The 19,749-nt window shown below is 37.0% G+C and overlaps 3 protein-coding genes and 1 pseudogene across 3 annotated transcripts; all 4 read right to left on the bottom strand.

Annotated features, from left to right (window-relative positions):
• or90c1 (olfactory receptor, family 90, subfamily C, member 1) lies at window positions 3,326–4,159 on the bottom strand (annotated as a pseudogene).
• On the bottom strand, window positions 11,461–12,798 carry LOC147843680 (odorant receptor 131-2-like). Its single transcript, XM_087258243.1, has 2 exons — window positions 12,776–12,798; window positions 11,461–12,683 (listed from the first exon to the last, which is right to left on the bottom strand). The coding sequence occupies exon 2, from the start codon at window positions 12,515–12,517 to the stop codon at window positions 11,588–11,590; it is 930 nt and encodes a 309-aa protein (XP_087114369.1). The 5' UTR covers window positions 12,518–12,683; window positions 12,776–12,798; the 3' UTR covers window positions 11,461–11,587.
• A 1,239-nt stretch (window positions 12,799–14,037) lies between these two features.
• Window positions 14,038–16,360, bottom strand: or90g2 (odorant receptor, family 90, subfamily G, member 2). The gene has a single exon (XM_087258242.1). It carries the CDS (start codon window positions 15,642–15,644, stop codon window positions 14,712–14,714), a length of 933 nt encoding a protein of 310 aa, XP_087114368.1. The 5' UTR covers window positions 15,645–16,360; the 3' UTR covers window positions 14,038–14,711.
• Window positions 16,361–16,724: 364 nt separating this feature from the next.
• On the bottom strand, window positions 16,725–18,500 carry or137-9 (odorant receptor, family H, subfamily 137, member 9). Its single transcript, NM_001130804.3, is given in 1 exon segment — window positions 16,725–18,500. A coding segment is annotated over 1 exon segment (933 nt). The 5' UTR covers window positions 18,385–18,500; the 3' UTR covers window positions 16,725–17,451.
• Between the last annotated feature and the right edge of the window lie 1,249 nt (window positions 18,501–19,749).

Here is a 19,749-nt window from a genome sequence, read left to right as displayed (position 1 = left end):
GTAAACAATCGCTCCATCAGGCTCGCACCATTCACGCGGCTTACGGTCCCACCCAGACTCGTCAGCGCTACCAAGCCGACCAATCACAGAGCTTGTGCTACCCATTGTTGCGACGTGTAGTTAAATTTTTTGAGAGGTGCACTTTAGCGACGCCGACGGCCACGGCGAAGGGCTATACCTCAGCGCCTTAGCATATGCCGGCGTTTGGCGCAAAAGTATAAATCAGCCTTAACTAGTAAATCCCCAGTGCTGGAAAACAGCTATACACTGTCCTATTCACACATTCATACACTTAAGTCAGTTTAGTTTATTCAGTTGACCTGTACTACCAGCCTGATCTCACGAGGAAGCGTAACTATTTTACATTTTGTCAGTTTAGAGTTCAGTCGTATGAAAATGTATGATTTTAAAAAGGAGGCATAGCACTAAACCCCGTCCCCAAACACATCCATCATTGCTACTAAGCACTTCGTAATAAATTGTATGAATTTGACTGAAGGAATTCATATGAATTAGTTACAAAATAAAAAAGTTACGAATTGCAGTGAGATAGCATTGATACCGCATGTCTTTGGACTATGGGGGAAACCAGGGCACAGGGCAAACCCATGCAAACACAGAGAACTATGCCGCCAGGACTCAAACCAGCGATTTATTTATTTATTTTATTTTTTTACTGTGAGGCAACGTTCTAACCACTGAACCATAATAAATGAATAAATAAAAAAATGCTCATGAAAAAAGCTGAGACCGCTTGACTAATTTAGACAAGTAGAGCCTGGCAAAATGATGTATATTTTATAATCATGACTTTATCTGGTTTTATATTTCAGTGGTGTTTCTTCAGGGCCCTTTTGGATTTTGGACTTCTGCATCTGCATGTAAAACCTAAAAATGTCTGTTTTATGTGCTTAGGCTGAGGCAGCACGGCTGGGTCAATTGGCGTTTGTGTGTGGAGTTTGCATGTTTTCTCCGTGTTTGCGTTGGTTTCTCCCACAAATCCAAAGACATGTGGTATAGGTGAATTGGGTACGCTAAATTGTCTGTAGTGTATGTGTGTGAATGGGTGTGTATAGATGTTTTCCATTGATGGGTTGCAGCTAGAAGGGCATTCGTGCGTGAAAAATATGCTGGAAAAAATCGTGGTTCATTCCGATTTGGAGACCCCTGTGAAGGGACAAAGCCATAAAGAAAATAAATGAATGAATGTGCTTGAGCTCCCTCTATTGGTTTGACTTAAAAATATGAATAATATAGCACATGACTGCAAACATTGGGTAATTTTGTGGAAAATTTATAGAAATTGTGATTTATTTTAAATAATGTTGTGATCCAAACAGAAATGATAAATATTCTTTTGAATATGTTCATCTTGAATTCCAACAGAGTATTTTGTCTATTGCTGTGATAACAAAGGAGTATTTTTTCCACGCGGACCAAACCCACACGAACGCAGGGAGAACATGCCAACTGACCCAGTCGAGGCTTGAACCAGCGAGCTTCTTGCTGTGAGGCAAAAGCACTACCTACTGTGCCACCTCATTCATTTTCAATGTTGCTAAATAATATTTCTTTATGGAGGCAGGTCAAGGGTGGGCTTTAGAACAAGGCTACTGACTGACAGTGAACAAAATTTCAGCTTGTTGTGATCAGTTTGGAGAGTCTTTATATACTGTATGCTGATAGATGGCACTATTTTGCCTTTATCAACAGAATAACCAACAGAATCATAAGTTTAAGGCACTCGAAAAGTAAGTTAATGAGCACGTTTTGGCAAAACCTGCCTTCAGAGTAACAATGTTCAGGTGCACCTGGAGTTCATTTAAACGCTCAAATGTCACATGACTCCATCTAAACAATACAGAAAATTATATATCCAACAAAATAAAGTCATTATTAATTTAATAATGAAAAAGAAAATCCTCCATTACTGAATTTCTACTTTAGACCACTTTCATAGTCAGTAGTTTATGACATATTTGATTGTTCGTATAGTAAAATATGCAAAAAAACAAACAAAAGACTTCCTATAATGCTTTAAATTCATAGTGATACTACACTGTAAAACATTATGGTCTCACTTTATTTTGATGGTCTTTTTATTGAATTTAAGTTACATTGCATCTACATGTCAACTAATTTTCATTAGATTATAGGTATGCTAGGTTAGGGTTAGTGTAAGTTGATGTACTTACTAAGTTTCTTATAGTCAGTTAAATGTCTGTGAGCAGCAGTATCAGCAGATATTAAGCAGACAGTCAAATAATACTCAAATAGACCATCAAAATAAAGTGTTACCAAAATTATATGATCAATTAGTCCTGACAGCATATGATTTTAGTTCATTGAAACTAACTAAACTAAATTAATCATGTTCCTACTTAATTTCATAAGTTATGCGAGCTGTTTTACGTCAGTCAACATGATATAAGTTCAATGGACTCATAAGGTTAATTTGATTAAGCTTAAAAATTTAAGGCAACCAGGATTATTTTTTAGAAAAGGACAAAGACTAGGAGTTTACATTACACTAATTTATACTAAAAACACAGTTTATAATGATCACAATTACAGTTGCCATCCACATTTTTTTTTCATTGCCTTGCTTTACTGCTCCTGAAATAAAAATATAATAAATCCCATTACAGATACATTCGAACAAACGTGAATCAAATGTTAAGAGGCCTTGTATCGAAAAAACTGAAATGCAATGTAACTATATCAGACAAAAACATTACATATGGTACGAGTTATGTGATGGAAAGATATTCAAAATATTTTAAATCTTTGCTATTTAGTAAGCAGGTAGAAAGGGCAAAAATAGAAATTCACATTTGACTAATATTGACAATTAGTGCAGAAAACACAGTTAATGATCAAAATCACAGTTACCATACACATTCTTTTCATTGTCTTGCTTTACCGCTCCTTTAATAGATACATAATAAATACCATAATAGACATATTTGAACACATGGTATGTAAAGAGGCCTTGCATCGAAGGCAAATAATTTAAATGCTATGTAACTATATCAGAAAAATTACACATATGGTGCTAGTTATGTGATGGAAAGATAATAAAAATCTTCATATGTAATTATGTGAAATGATCCTTTGCTGGTTTATTGCTGCCATTGGCAGCCATGCCATCTTTAAACTGCTACTATTTTGTTTATTCATCAATCAGATCCCATTTCTCATTTTTATTTTCTGTAGAGAATAAAGAAGAATATAAACTAGCATAGTATAAAAAGTACAATAAAATATTATACTATACTAATATATACTATATTATATTTTATAATATAAAATATTCTGCTTATTGTTAGATTGGATCAACATTTACAGCAGATAATTTACATGTAAGGAGTGCCTTAATGTGATTATAAAACTGTTTATCCCGAACACCATAAATCAGGGGGGTAAGAAGTCTTGGTAAAATATTAGTTAGTAAATAGTTGAAAAAGTTTATTTCCCTCTGCTGTTCAGTTTGGAGTGGTGCATAAATTTTGTCTAACACAGGAGTAATGTAGGACAGCATACAGAGCAGAAGCTGTGCTCCGTGTAGCAGGATGGTGCTTTGGGCCTTTTTTGCTGAGGATTTATTAGTGGAAGACCTTTTGGCTTTAACCATCACTTGGCAATATGTATATACGAGTATTAGCCACACAACTGATGAATAAATACCATTCATAATCTTGCTTAGTTCAGCATGGCTTGGTGTGTTATAAAGAGTCAAAGTAGTACAGTAAGTGATAAAAAGAGCCAAAGGTCTATTAATTAAAAGGAGAAAAATGTCAGTCAATCCAGGTAAAACTCCAACACTCCATATGAGAGAGATGAGGATGTACGTCCAGCGCACTGTGCAAATCTGATGGTGATGCAGTGGTTTGCAGATGGCAATGTAACGCTCAACAGCCATACCAGCCAAAGTCAGAGGAGTGTTCTTATGAGTTACCGAGGCTATTAACAGGAGCAACACACAGAACGGGACAGGCACATTCTGCCATGCAAAAGCCATCACCAAAAGAACTACAGAAATAAAAACCATGAGCATATCATTCATAACCAAGTGAATATACAGTATATATCGTGGATCACTGTGGAAAATTGATCTCCTAAAGAATATGAATACAAACATTCCGTTAATGGAGATGATTATGACAGCAAGCAAAACACTGGAAATAACTTTAACAAATTCATTAGCATATTTTTCTTGTTGACTATATAAAAGCACTGTGGAGTTCATTGTGTTAGTGCGCTACTGGAAATTTCAGTAGTTCCAATAAGTGACAATCCTTTTAAACATTTTGCTGTTTGAGTTATTGTTATTAGTCTTCCTTAAAAAGATCTTGATCAATGTTGAAAGTATACTAAGCTTAAATGCAATCTTCTTTTCCCTAAAGTTTTTCCAATTATTTAATCTGATAAGGAAAAAGAGAGAAAAAAAAACATCTGGTTAACAATTTACATTATAAAACATATAATGTACATACATTTTAAAACATTAATATAGTAAAACATATATAATTAAATACATTGCTGAAACACACCTGTTCAGTTTGCTTAGGAAACTGCTCTAGATGTACACACACCAGCTTATATACATGTTTAAAATAAGTAGAAAAAAGGGCACTAGAGAGAAAGTGAGGAAAGAGACAGAGAGGAAGAAAGCGAGGGAGGGGTGAGGCTGTGGCATCATATTGCTCTTATGTTGCAATTATGGAAATATCTGATTAATATACAAAATTAAGATATTGGCATCATTTAGAAAACATTAGACAATTTAATATGCTATTATTTTCCAGGGCTAGTCACATTTTCACCTCCACTTTTGTGGCTTAATCAGGCCTTGTCTGGGCTTCCTCTATGCAGCAGGCTACAAAAACACCTCTACATGAAAACTGTCTTTAAAACAGATAAATCTACTTGGACATCAGAACAAAAGATTAACTGATAGTGACTACGTCAACATGGACATCGAAATCAAATTGTTTGCCATAGTCTAAACAAGACAATGATAAAATTAGGGTGTTTTCATGAGTTACTTTTTGAATGTTCCTTTCATGATCCCGTTTTATATGTTATAGGACATAGCTCGATTAACGTCATTGTATAACCACGCTATCCACATTTCCTCCTAAAGGCTGATTTATACTTCTGTGTCAAATGCCGGCGTATGCTACGGCGCTGAGGTATAGCCCTTCGCAGTGGCCGTCGGCGTCACTGACATTCACTTCTCAAAAAATGTAACTACACGTCGCAACGACGCGTAGCGCAAGCTCTGTGATTGGTCGGCTTGGTAGCGCTGACGAGTCAGGGCGGGACTGAGAGCCGCGTGAATGGTGCGAGCCTGATGGAGCGATTGTTTACAAGTGTGGAGTCCCGTGAAGGAGCTCCGGATGGAAAGTTTTGTTTTGCGTTTACCTCATAGTAAATGTTGTTGTTCGTCCACCGGTTCCTGCCTCAAAATAAGCGAGTTTGAGCCACTTGTACATCCCGGAAGTGTTCAGGAAAAGCAACACAGCAGCGAAGAAACTCGACATAGAGGAACATTAACACCTCACTGCCAACTAGCATTTCGAAAGTGTTAATGCAGACCAACAGAGACAGTGCGCAGAAGTATAAATGTACAGCTACGCGCGTTGCATGCGCCGTGGGTCACGCCGGTCACTTTATGCAGAAGTATAATCCAGGCTTAAATTTCATGTAATCTTAGCCTGATTTTACGAGAAAACATAAGTATTTTACGTTTTGTCACTTTAGCTGCTAATTTGTAAGAATTCGTACGAGTTCAGTCGTATGAAATGGTACGATTTTGAAAATCAGGCGTAGCACCTAACCCCACCCCTATTGGTGGATGAGCAAATCGTACTAAATTGTACGAATTAGATCGTACAAATTCAAAGGATTAGCTACTAAATTAAAAAGTTACGAATTGCCGTGAGATTGTGTTGGTAATTTCGAGTGTTTCATTTTTAAAGTGTCGACTTTAACTGCAGCTAGGTACTTTCACTTCTTTATTCAGGAACATTATATGCATGACCCCCGTGACAAACACGATATTCAATGCGAGTATGAACTGCTGGAAGAGTGTAGATTCAATAAAATTTGATTTTGCATGCCAAATGGGAAAAAACTCTTATATTGGTGTATAGACTATCCTGTCCCAAAGTGTGGCAAAAATTCTACACAACGGTATTAGTTTGATTGCTGTGTTTACGTGACTGCACTTCAATAATGCGACTAAAATCGCGAGGTAGGGGAAACGAAAATGCTATGTGGAAACTTCCACTATGGGGATTTCGTCAAAATCCAATCATCTGAAAGAGTGTATAAAAGCGCCAATGAAATGCCAATGAGTTTGCAGCGTCAACATGCACAGCTGGCGCTATTTACAATCAATTTGGAATATAAGCGCTGTGCGTGCCAAGCTGAGGCATCCTTTTCTAGCTTAAGAGCCTTTCACGCCCAATAGCTGAGGGGCAATCATTGTGGCAAAGGAACATAGCATTTCTGTTCCCAACCTTTTGGAACTACAATGCTATGTGGAAACTTCCACTATGGAGAAATGTATGGAAAACGCCACAATAATTGAACCTTACCTTGCCCCCGATAAGAGGGTATGCCAAGCCAAGAGCGTGAGCGCATATACATCACCAGAGACACGGTCTTCCAATGTGTTCCCTGGCCCTTACTTATTTCCCTTCAATGGACTTTTTACAGATTTAGTTATATTTTTGGGAGTCATAATGCATCTATTTAATTTTTAGGAATTTTAATACGACAGTACGTTGGGAAAGCATGCAGTCGCAACAAGGAAGACGCTGCGGAGGCTAGCGGAGAGGGAAGACACGAGTCCGCCAAAGAGGGGCTGAGTGATCATATGGGATTGCCAGTGAGGATCGCACATAGCAGGCACCTATACCAAGAACTCTGGTTTACCAGCAGACATGCCAACAATGTAACGGGCCAAAACCTGACTCCTCCGCTGAGTCAGATACTGGGGGCCCCGGCGGAGTCTCTGCAGGGTTCGCGTCCTCAGAGCAGAAGTGATCGCAACGTCAACCCCTCAGTGCGGAGGGTATAGGCTTAGCTCCAGCCAACTGAAGGAGAATAGCATCACATTGATCTGGCATGCTCAGGGTCCTTCTCGGAGAAAAAGAATACCACACAGTGAATAGACCACTTCAAGGTGTAGGCATGCCTCGTAGAGGGTGCTCTAGCCTGAGTGACGGTGTTAAGCACCTAAACGGTAGGTCACCCAAGTTCTCCGTGCTTCATCTATGGACCCTACGAGAGGCTTAGATCTAGGCGCGGGTGCCAAACACCCTCCCCGAGCTTAGTAAAAACCCAGAGAGACAGAGAGAGCCCAAAGGGGAGGACTTGTACAGCTAGGCTCAACCTTCAAACGCAGACCGCAGAAACTGACAGTGGTGTGGAAGTATAGAGACATGAAGTACGTGTTCCTTAGTTCTATTGCTGCAGACAAGAAGACAGCGGTACAAGACGCGGAGATCTATGATTGGCTGTAGCCCACCACTCTTTTATGGGTATGATGAAGTACATGCTGTAAAACCCGCTTTTCATCTTAGCTGAAGGAACTGGCTAGATTGCATCCTACGCCAGAAGAGGCATGGCAGGCAGTCTTATATGCCTGCCAATAGATGACTCAGCCAATCGCATCCGACTGCACCACTGTGAATTCCTGGGTGAACTCACAGACGATGTTGTGTCTGAATGGCCCAGCCTGGGATATGGGCAATTAAAAAGGCAACTTTGTCAACTTTGCGAATATTTTTATATTTTTCTCCAGGTTTAGCCAGAGGTAGCTGTCCTGGACCAATAATGTGGCCACTGACCTTCCCAGGGCACACGCCGCAAATTTGTGATCCATAGGGCACAGTCGGTTGCGGTAAGGGTATAACCCTGCTGGTCCTACACCACCCAACCCGCTTCAAGCTGGGATCGAACTGGCAACCTTCCAAATGAGTTGGTTGCTTTGACAAGGAGGCTAAAGACCAAGGCCTCTAACGTCTGTTGCTAGAGCACCTTTAGAGGTCAAAGGAGTGAGGTTTTCCTGCACAGCACTTACTAGCTGGCCCCCGTTACACTCACCCCTACACCTCACTCCCATCCGGGTCACAGCTCCAATGTAACTGGCAACCTTCCACATGGGAGTCGGTTGCTCTAACATGAAGGCTAAAGACCACGGCCTCTAGTTTATGTCGCTAAAGCACTTGTAGAGGTCAAAAGGAATGAGGTTTACCAGCACAGCACTTATTAGCTGGCCTCCATTACACAGGGCTCATGTATCAAGCGTGGGTTGGAACCATCCTCGTGCAGCTGGACCAGTGCCGGGAATGAAATGCTAAAAAGATGCGCTGCACGACCATGTTGCTCTTTTAGGAAATTCGCAACAATACATACTGCTCTGGAGGGCCGGACCCAAAGAACGCCAGGCGAGGGAGAAACCCAGCTTGACCGTCTGCCACCGCGTATCATACACACTCTAGACCGGGAGAAGCAGGCCGCTTTCTCGTTCTTTCTCTGTCGTAACAGTCAGAAAAAAACCCTCATTGACTCTCTCAGAAGCTTCGTGAAAGAATCTTAAGCGTAAAGGATACCTTAGCTTGACACGTGCTGTGCTTGTATTCCAAATTAATCGCAAGTAGCATTTGGCATTTCATTGGGCCATTTATATACTCTTTCAAATGATTGGATTCTGACAAATGCCCATAGTGGAAGTTTTCACATAGCATTGAAGTTTCTCTCCTGAAGGAGAACCTCCAATTCCTCTGGCAAATTTATGAGATGGATGCTTTTGGAGTTGCAACCCAGCACTGAGTAAACACTAACTAGTAAATCCCCAGTGTTGGAAAACACCTATACACTCTCCTATTCACCCACACATTCATACACTTAGGTCAGTTTAGTTTATTCAGTTCACCTGTACTACCAGCCTGATCTCGGGAGGAAGCGTAACTATTTTACATTTTGTCAGTTTGGATTTCAGTCGTATGAAAATGTATGATTTTAAAAAGGAGGCATGGTACTAAACCCCGTCCCCAAACACATCCATCATTGTTACTAAGCACTTCGTACTTAATTGTATGAATTTGACTGTACAAATTCATATGAATTAGTCACAAAATCAAAAAGTTAAGAATTGCCGTGAGATAGCATTGATACCACATGTCTTTGGACTATGGGGGAAACAAGGGCACAGGGCAAACCCATGCAAACACTGAGAGAACTATGCCGCCAGGACTTAAACCAGCGATTTATTTATTTATTTATTTTATTTTTTTGCTGTGAGGCACTGTGCTAACCACTGAACCATAATAAATGAATAAATAAAAAAATGCTCATGAAAAAAGCAGAGACCGCTTGACAAATTTAGACAAGTAGAGCCTGGCAAAATGATGTATATTTTATAATCATGACTTTATCTGGTTTTATATTTCATTAGTGTTTCATCAGGGCCTTTTTGGATTTTGGACTTCTGCATCTGCATGTAAAACCTAAAAATGTCTGTTTTATGTGCTTAGGCTGAGGCAGCACGGCTGGGTCAATTGGCGTTTGTGTGTGGAGTTTGCATGTTTTCCCCGTGTTTGCGTGGGTTTCTCCCACAAGTCCAAAGACATGTGGTAAAGGTGAATTGGGTACGCTAAATTGTCTGTAGTGTATGTGTGTGAATGGGTGTGTATGGATATTTTTCATTGATGGGTTGCAGCTAGAAGGGCATTCGTGCATGAAAAATATGCTGGAAAAAATCATGGTTCATTCCGATTTGGAGACCCCTGTGAAGGGACTAAGCCTAAAATAAAATAAATGAATGAATGTGCTTGAGCTCCCTCTATTGGTTTGACTTAAAAATAGGAATAATATAGCACATGAGTGCAAACATGATGTGATCCAAACAGAAATGATAAATATTCTTTTGAATATGTTCATCTTGATTTCCAACAGAGTATTTTGTCTATTGCTGTGATAACAAAGGAGTATTTTTTTCCACCCGGACCAAACCCACACGAACGCAGGGAGAGCATGCCAACTGACCCAGCCGAGGCTCGAACCAGCGAGCTTCTTGCTGTGAGGCAAAAGCACTACCTACTGTGCCACCTCATTCATTTTCAATGCTGCTAAATAATATTTCTTCATGGAGGCAGGGCTACTGACTGACAGTGAACAAATATTCATAATATCATAATCTCAGTCAACACAATATAAGTTCAATGGACTCATAAGGTTTATTTGATTCAGCTTAAAAATGTAAGGCAACCGGGAATGTTTTAGTGTAGAAAGGACAAAGACTAGGAATTTACATTACACTAATTTATACTAAAAACACAGTTAATAATGATCACAATTACAGTTGCCATCCACATTTTTTTCATTGCCTTGCTTTCCTGCTCCTTTAATACATATATAATAAATCCCATTACAGATACATTCGAACTAACGTGAATCTATTGTTAAGAGCCCTTGTATTGAAACCAATTAATTGAAATGCAATGCAACTATATCAGACAAAAACATACATATGGTGCTAGTTAAGTGATTGTGAGATATAAAAAATCTTTTAAATCTTTGATATTTAGTAATCTTTATATGTAATTATGTGAAATGCACCTTTGTGGGTGTACAAAAGAGTTTGTATAAGTTATGGAAAGGGCAAAAATAGGAATTCACATTTGACTAATATTGACAATTAGTACAGAAAACACAGTTAATGATCAAAATCAGTTGCCATAGACATTCTTTTCATTGTCTTGCTTTACTGCTCCTTTAATACATACATGATAAATCCCAGTACAGATACGTTTAAACAAATGCAAATCTAATGGTCAAAGGCCTTGCATCGAAAGCAATACATTGAAATGCAATGTAACTATATTAGACAAAAACATACATATGATACTAGTTATGTGATGGAAAGATACAAAAAAATGTTTTAAGTCTTTACTATTTAGTAATCTTCATATGTAATTATGTGAAATGCACCTTTGCTGGTGTACAAAAGACTTTGTATAATGCTTTTAATTCAAAGTGATACTAGAAAGGGCAAAAATAGGAATTCACATTTGACTAATATTGATAACTAGTGCAGAAAACACAGTTAATGATCAAAATCACAGTTACCATACACATTCTTTTCATTGTCTTGCTTTACTGCTCCTTTAATAGATACATAATAAATATCATAAAAGACATATTTGAACACATGCTATGAAAAGAGGACTTGCATCAAAGGCAAATAATTTAAATGCTATGTAACTATATCAGAAAAATTACACAAGTTGCTAGTAATGTGATGGAAAGAAAATAAAAATCTTTTAAATATTTGTTATTCAGTAATCTTCATAATTATGTGAAATGCTCCTGTGTTACTGCCATTAGCAGCCATGCCATCTTCAAACTGCTACTATTTTGTTCATTCATCAATCAGAACCCATTTCTCATTTTTATTTTCTGCAGAGAAAAAAGAAGAATATAAACTAGAATAATATAAAAAGTACAATATAATATATTATACTATACTAATAATATACTATATTACATTTTATAATATAAAATATTCTGCTTATTGTTTGATTGGATCAACATTTACAGCAGATAATTTACATGTAAGGAGTGCCTTGATGTGATTAAAAAACTGTTTATCCCGAACACCATAAATCAGGGGGGTAAGAAGTCTTGGTAAAATACTAGTTAGTAGGTAGTTGAAAAAGTTTATTTTCTTCTGCTGTTCAGTTTGGAGTGGTGCATAAATTTTGTCTAACACAGGAGTAATGTAGGACAGCATACAGAGCAGAAGCTGTGCTCCGTGTAGCAGGATGGTGCTTTGGGCCTTTTTTGCTGAGGATTTATTAGTGGAAGACCTTTTGGCTTTAACCATCACTTGGCAATATGTATATACGAGTATTAGCCACACAATAGATGAGTAAATTCCATTCGAAATTTTGCTTAGTTCAGCATGGCTTGGTGTGTTATAAAGAATTACTGAAGTACAGATAGTTGTAAAAAGAGCCAAAGGTCCATTAATTAAAAGGAGAAAAATGTCGGTCAATCCAGGTAAAATTCCAACACTCCATATGAGAGAGATGAGGATGTACGTCCAGCGCACTGTGCAAATCTGATGGTGATGCAGTGGTTTGCAGACGGCAATGTAACGCTCAATAGCCATACCAGCCAAAGTCAGAGGAGTGTTCCTATGAGTTACCGAGGTTATTAACAGGAGCAACACGCAGAACGGGACAGGCACATTGTGCCATGCAAAAGTCATCACAAAAAGAACTACAGAAATAAAAACCATGAGCATATCATTCATAACCAAGTGAATATACAGTATATATCGTGGATCACTGTGGAAAATTGATCTCCTAAAGAATATGAATACAAACATTCCGTTAATGGAGATGATTATAACAGCAAGCAAAACAATGGAAAAATTTTTAGCAAACGCATCTGCATATCTTTCTTGTTGACTATATAAAAGCACTGTGGAGTTCATTGTGTTAGTGTGCTGCTGGAAATTTCAGTGGTTCCTATAAGTGACAATTCTTTTATACGTTTTGCTGTTGGTGTTATTGTTATCGCTCTTCCTGTTAAAAGACCTTGATGGCTGTTTAAAGTATAGTAGGCTCTTTTTTTCTCTAAAGTTATTCCAATTATTTAATCTGATAGGAAAAATAAAGAGAAAAAAAACATCTGGTTAACAATTTACATTATGAGTAAAACATATTAAATTAAATACATTGCTGAAACATACCTGTTCAGATTGCTTAGTAAACTGCTCTAGATTTACACACACCAGCTTATATACATGTTTAAAATAAGTAGAAAAAAAGGCACTAGAGAGAAAGTGAGGGGAGAAGAGACAGAGAGGAAGAAAGCAAGGGAGGGGTGAGGCTGAGGCATCATGTTGCTCTTACTGTATGTTGCAATTATGGAAATATCTGATTAATATACAAAATTAAGATATTGGCATCATTTAAAAAACATTAGACAATTTAATATGCTATTATTTTCCAGGGCTAGTCACATTTTCACCTCCACTTTTGTGGCTTAATCAGGCTTTGTCTGGGCTTCCTCTATGCAGCAGGCTACAAAAACACCTCTACATGAAAACTGTCTTTAAAACAGATAAATCTACTTGGACATCAGAACAAAAGATTAACTGATAGTGACTACGTCAACATGCACATCGAAATCAAATTGTTTGACTTAATCTGAATAAGACAATAATATGATTAAAGTTTTTACATTATTTGCTTTATGCATGTTCTCTTCATGATCCTGTTTTATATGTTATAGCACATAGTTCGGTTAACGTCATTGCATCACCGCGCTATCCACATTTCCTCCGGAGTTTCATGTACTTTCAAGTGTTTCATTTTTAATGTGTCGACTTTAACTGCAGTTTGGCCTTTTCACTTCCCCATTCAGGAACATTACATGCATGACCCCCGTGACAAACACAATATTCAAAAAAAAAAAAAAAAAGTACGAACTGCTGGAAGAGTGTAGATTTAATTAAATTTGATATGGGTTAAAAATATGGGGGGAAACTCTTATAGTATCAAACTGCAGTAGTTAGATAGACTATCCTGTCGCAAAGTGTGTTGAAAATCCTTCACGATGGTAATAGTTTGATTGCGGTGTTTACGTGGCTGTACTGCACTTCAATAATGCAACTAAAATCAGCATACTCCACATGTCTTAATCTGATTTCTGTTTAGTTTGTTATGACCTTAATCAGATTAAATTAATAAAAACATGCTGTTTGGTAGACTCTTAATCAGAGTATTATCTTAATCATATTAAAATCTGATTATTGGTGTCCATGTAAACATACTCACTGTCAGGTAGATAGTAGATGGTAGATGACACTCTTTTGCCTTCATCAGTTTTATTTTTATGCTGAAGATTTGTTATGATTTATGTTGTTTAATCTCTACCATTGCAATAATCTATCAAATAAGTCCTATATATCCTGAGATCTGTGCCAACTCACAAATACATACCAGCCACTTTTGTTTTTCTAAACTGAATTTAATGAACCCCAACTGGAAGCATATTTACAGTTAGGATATATTTCATCTCACAATGTTTGTATGATTTCATGAATCACCCTGGATCACATGAGCACTGAAATTGAAAAAAATCACAATCATGCATTCAATAAAAATGTAGACATAGTGGCAGAGTCAACAGTGAGGGTGCTGGAGCCAACATTTTAAACCAGTGGTTGGGTTAGTCCATATTTGGTGACATTTTTGTAACAGAAAAAACAAGGGTAGTATATTTTTGTTTACATTTACTCAATTAATACACACTTCCATCCAAAGAAAAATAGTCTATTCAAGATATCCATTTATTATTAAAGGCCTTCCTAGGAAAATGTAAATGGTGACAGTGCCATGCTCTACTAATTGGGATACAGGAATTATTGACATTTTGAACATTTGCTTTAGTATTACAAGTCATTCATCTAAGTGCAATGCTTACATCAAGAATTTACACTTTGAAACACATTTACATTAAATATTACAGAATGGTTGTTACACAAATATATGATGCATTATTTTTGGAAATTAATAAATTATGCACTAATTACACAAAAGTGCTAATTATAGCATTGTATTTTAACAGAGAGTAAACAAAATTTCAAACAGCTAGTTTAGGAGTCTTTTTTTTTTTTTTGCTTATTGTTTGGTTGATTCAACCTTTACAATAACTAATTTACATGCAACAATGCCTTTCATGTGACTATAAAACACTTTATCTCGAACACCGTAAATCATTGGGGTGAGCAGCCGCGGTAGTAAATTTGTCAGAAGGTAATTACAAAAGACCAATATTGACCGATCGGCTGGTAACAGTTGAGCATACATCAGTTCTAGGTAGCCAGTAATGTAGGACAGCATACAGAGCAGAAGCTGCGCTCCGTGTAGCAGGATGGTACTTTGAGCTTTTTTTGCTGAGGATTTATCTGTGGAGGCCTTTCTGGCTGTGATCAACACTCGACAGTATGTGTATATGAGTATTAACCACACACCAGATGAATAAATGCCAGTCATATATTTGCTAAGTTCTTCATGGTAAGGTGTGTTATAAAGCCTTGATGCAGTACAAATAGTATCTTTAGTATAGAAAGTAGGATCAATAACTGAAAGGAGAATAAAGTCAGACAATCCAGGTAAAACTCCAACACTCCATATCAGAGAGATGAGGATGTACGTCCTGCGCACTGTGCAAATCTGATGGTGATGCAGTGGTTTACAGATGGCAATGTAACGCTCAACAGACATGCCAGCTAAAGTCAGAACACTGTTCTTATGAGTTTTTGAAGCTATTATCAGTAGTACAACACAAAACGGGATAGGTACATTTCGCCATGCATAAGCCATCACAGAAAGAGACACACTTACAAAAACCATGAGCATATCATTGATAACCAAGTGAATATATAGAATATATCTTGGATCATTGTAGAAAACTGAACTCCTAAAGAATGTAAACACAAACAGACCATTGATGGAGTTAATTGTGATTCCAAAGATAACAACAATGAAATTTCTAACCAAAGCATCCCTGAATCTGTCCTGTGCATTAACCTGAAGAACTGTGGAGTTCATCGCCTTTGTGTGCACCTCTTAAAATTCAGTGATTCAAAATCCTAATTTTTTTCTATTATTGTAGGTTGTTTATATGACATCAGTGTCTGTTCAGTGAATATCCATAAGATTTTTCAATGTGTTACCTGAAATGTATATTTGAAGTTTTATTTTCTGGTCCCAGATCAGATACAAATGTACTAATGCGATTGTTTTGTCCAGTTCACTTCACTCCAGAAATGAAGTCAACCGTTTATATACACATTTGAAATGTAAAAAAGAGGGAGGGAGGAAGAGAGAGTGAGAGAGATGGCGTGCATGCAAGTAAACTAAATTTGGCATGTTATTTTGCATATACTAAAGTCAAAATTATTAGCCCTGCTGTGAAATTTTCTCTCAAATATTTCCCAACTGAGATTTAACAAAGCAAGCAATTTTTCCCAGTATTTCCTTTATTTTTTTCTTCTGAAGAAAGTCTTATTTGTTTTATTTCAGCTAGAATAAAAGCAGTTTTTAATTGTTTTAAAACTAATTTAATGTTAACAGTTTTAGCCCCCTTAAGCAAATTTTTTTTAGATTGTCTACAGAACAAACCATCATTAAACAATGACTTGCCTAATTAACCTAGTTAAGCCTATGAACTGCACTTTATGACAAATACTTGTATTTTGAAAATTATCTAGTAAAATGTTATGTGCTGTCCTCATGGCAAAGATAAAAAAATCAGTGAGTAGAAATGAGTTATTAAAACTATTACATTAAAAATGTACTGAAAAACATATTTCTGTTAATCAAAAATTAGCAGAAAAATATACAAGGGGGCTAATAATTCAGGAGGGCTAATACAGGTATATATATATATATATATATATATATATATATATATATATATATATATATATATATATATATAGATAGATAGATAGATAGATAGATAGATAGATAGATAGATAGATAGATAGATAGATAGATAGATAGATAGATAGATAGATAGATAGATAGATAGATAGATAGGTAGGTAACGTTAGATGATAAAAAAATCCTTCTGCTTATTGTTTAATTAAATCAGCACTTACAACCAATAATTTACATGAAACAGACCCTTAATGTGATTAAAAAATTGTTTATCTCAAACAGCATAAATCAATGGGGTAAGAAGTCTTGGTAAAATGCTAGTTAGTAGATAGTTGAAAGTTTATTTTCTTCTGCTGTTCAGTTACGAGTGGTGCATACATTTTGTCTAACACAGGAGTAATGTAGGACAGCATACAGAGCAGAAGCTGTGCTCCATGTAGCAGGATGGTGCTTTGAGCTTTTTTTTTGCTAAAGATATATTAGTGGAAGACCTTTTAGCCTTAACCAGCACTTGTCAATATGTGAATATACAAGTATTAGCCACACAACAGAATAAATAAACTTATAGTTACACATTTAATACACACTTCGATCCAAAGAAAATGAGTGTTTTCAAAATATACATTCATCATTAAAGGCCTTCCCAGGAAAATAAGATTGGTGACAGCGTCATGCTCTACTAGTTGGGATACAGAAACTATTGAAGTTTTGAAATTATTTTTAAGGTTTTGACATTTACATTAGTGTTACCAGTAATTCATCTAAGTGCAATGCTTACATCAACTAATTACACTTTCAAACACATTTCTATAAAATATTGCATAATGGTTGTCACGCATTAATATATGATGCATTAATTTTTTGTATTTAATAAATTATGACTGCACTAATTATACAAAAGTGCTAATTATAGCATTGTATTTTAACAGAGTAAATTAAATGACAAACAGCTAGATTAGGAGGCTTCTCTTAATTATTGTTTGGTTGATTCAACCTTTACAATAACTAATTTACATGCAACAATGCCTTTCATGTGACTATAAAACACTTTATCTCGAACACCGTAAATCAGTGGGGTGAGCAGTCGCGGTAGTAAATTTGTCAGAAGGTAATTACAAAAGAGCAATATTGACCGATCGGCTGGTAACAGTTGAGCATACATCAGTTCTAGGTAGCCAGTAATGTAGGACAGCATACAGAGCAGAAGCTGTGCTCCGTGTAGCAGGATGGTGCTTTGGGCTTTTTTTGCTGAGGATTTATCAGTGGAGGCCTTTCTGGCTGTGATCAACACTCGACAGTATGTGTATATGAGTATTAACCAAACACCAGATGAATAAATGCCAGTCATATATTTGCTAAGTTCTTCATGGTATGGTGTGTTATAAAGCCTTGATGTTGAACAGATAGTATCTTTAGTATAGAAAAAAGGATCAATAACTGAAAGGAGAATAAAGTCAGCCAATCCAGGTAAAACTCCAACACTCCATATCAGAGAGATGAGGATGTACGTCCTGCGCACTGTGCAAATCTGATGGTGATGCAGTGGTTTGCAGATGGCAATGTAACGCTCAACAGACATGCCAGCTAAAGTCAGAACACTGTTCTTATGAGTTTTTGAAGCTATTATCAGTAGTACAACACAAAACGGGATAGGTACATTTCGCCATGCATAAGCCATCACAGAAAGAGACACACTTACAAAAACCATGAGCATATCATTGATAACCAAGTGAATATATAGAATATATCTTGGATCATTGTAGAAAACTGAATTCTTAAAGAATGTAAACACAAACACGCCATTGATGGAGTTAATTGTGATTCCAAAGATAACAACAATGAAATTTCTAACCCAAGCATCCCTGAATCTGTCCTGTGCATTAACCTGAAGCATAGTGGAGTTCATTACCTTTGTGTGCACCTCTTAAAATTCAGTGATTCAAAATTAGATTTTTTTTTCCTATTGTTATAGTTTGTTTATATGACATCAATGTCAGTCCAGTGGATATCCATAAGATTTTTCAATGTGTTACCTGAAATGGAAATTTAAAAAGTTTTATTTTCTGTTCTCCGATCAGTTATTGTAAATTAAACAGGTGAATTAAAGTGAAAAAAATTACCTAATCCAATTGTTTTGTCCAGTTCACTTCAATCCAGAAATGAACTCACCCGCTTATATACACATTTGAAATGTAAAAAAGAAGGAGGGATGTAGGGAGAAAGGGAGGAAGGGAGAAAGAGACAGTGAGCTAGCAAATGAGGGTGCACGTAAGGAAGATAAACTATTTGGTTTGTTATTTTGGTCACTGTACATCTACACAATCCTAAATATATATTAGGGCCAATAACAAAAAAAAAAGATTTCCATGTTGGATTCTAAGTGGACTACACACACACACACACACACACACACACACAAACAGACAGACAGACAGACAACACGTGCAGTACAGCACACACGGTGAGCGAGGAATCATTTCAGATTCATCAACACGCACAGTTGTGTTCCTCAAATTTGCTTAAAGTAAGCATTCTACGTATGGCTGTATTTTACAAGCAAGGATTCTGGCACAGCAACGTGAAGCAGACACTTTACAAAAATTGCGTGTAGGGGGGAAACACGTCAAACATATGAAATGTGAGGGCTCATGGAAGGTGCTTAAAGGCAGAGCTGTCTTTGACAGCTTGCGACTTCATCTGCCACTTTCACAGAGTACATTTACATGAACACCAATACTCCGCTTTTATGATTAAGATAATACTGACTGAAGCTGCGGCCACACTGGGCTTTTCCGCGAATGCGTCTGACCGGAAACGCAGGGTCATGCGTCAAATTTTGCAGGTTGCTGCGGTGCAAAGTTCCAGCTTGGTGAACTCTGACCTGCGAAATCGCATCACTTGACTGCGTGAGACCAATCGAGGATCAAAACATGATATCTCTGAACAGAAATTTGGAAAAACATGGAGCAATCGCTTACTTTTTTAAATGCCTAAAAAGCTTGTTTAATCCCACCCCTTTTCGCAGCGCCATACGACAGAATATCGCATACGCATGTGACTGCAACTTAAGAGTCAACCATGTAAGCAGCCATTTTTGTTTTTCTTCCGTTCGTCATGCGGTATCAAATTCCAATTAAAACATCATGAATGAAAATATGCTGAATGAGAGTGAACTGCAGCTGAAGTCAAGAGATTAAAAATTTAACACCCGAAATTGCATGAAACTCTGAAGGAAAGGCAGAATAGGCTGGTGATGCAACATTAATTGTTT

Source organism: Danio rerio, chromosome 6 (assembly GCF_052040795.2).
Source record: "Danio rerio strain M-AB ecotype USA chromosome 6, GRCz13ab, whole genome shotgun sequence".
Taxonomy (NCBI): Eukaryota; Metazoa; Chordata; class Actinopteri; order Cypriniformes; family Danionidae; genus Danio; species Danio rerio.
This window is presented reverse-complemented; position numbering and strand designations above follow the sequence as displayed.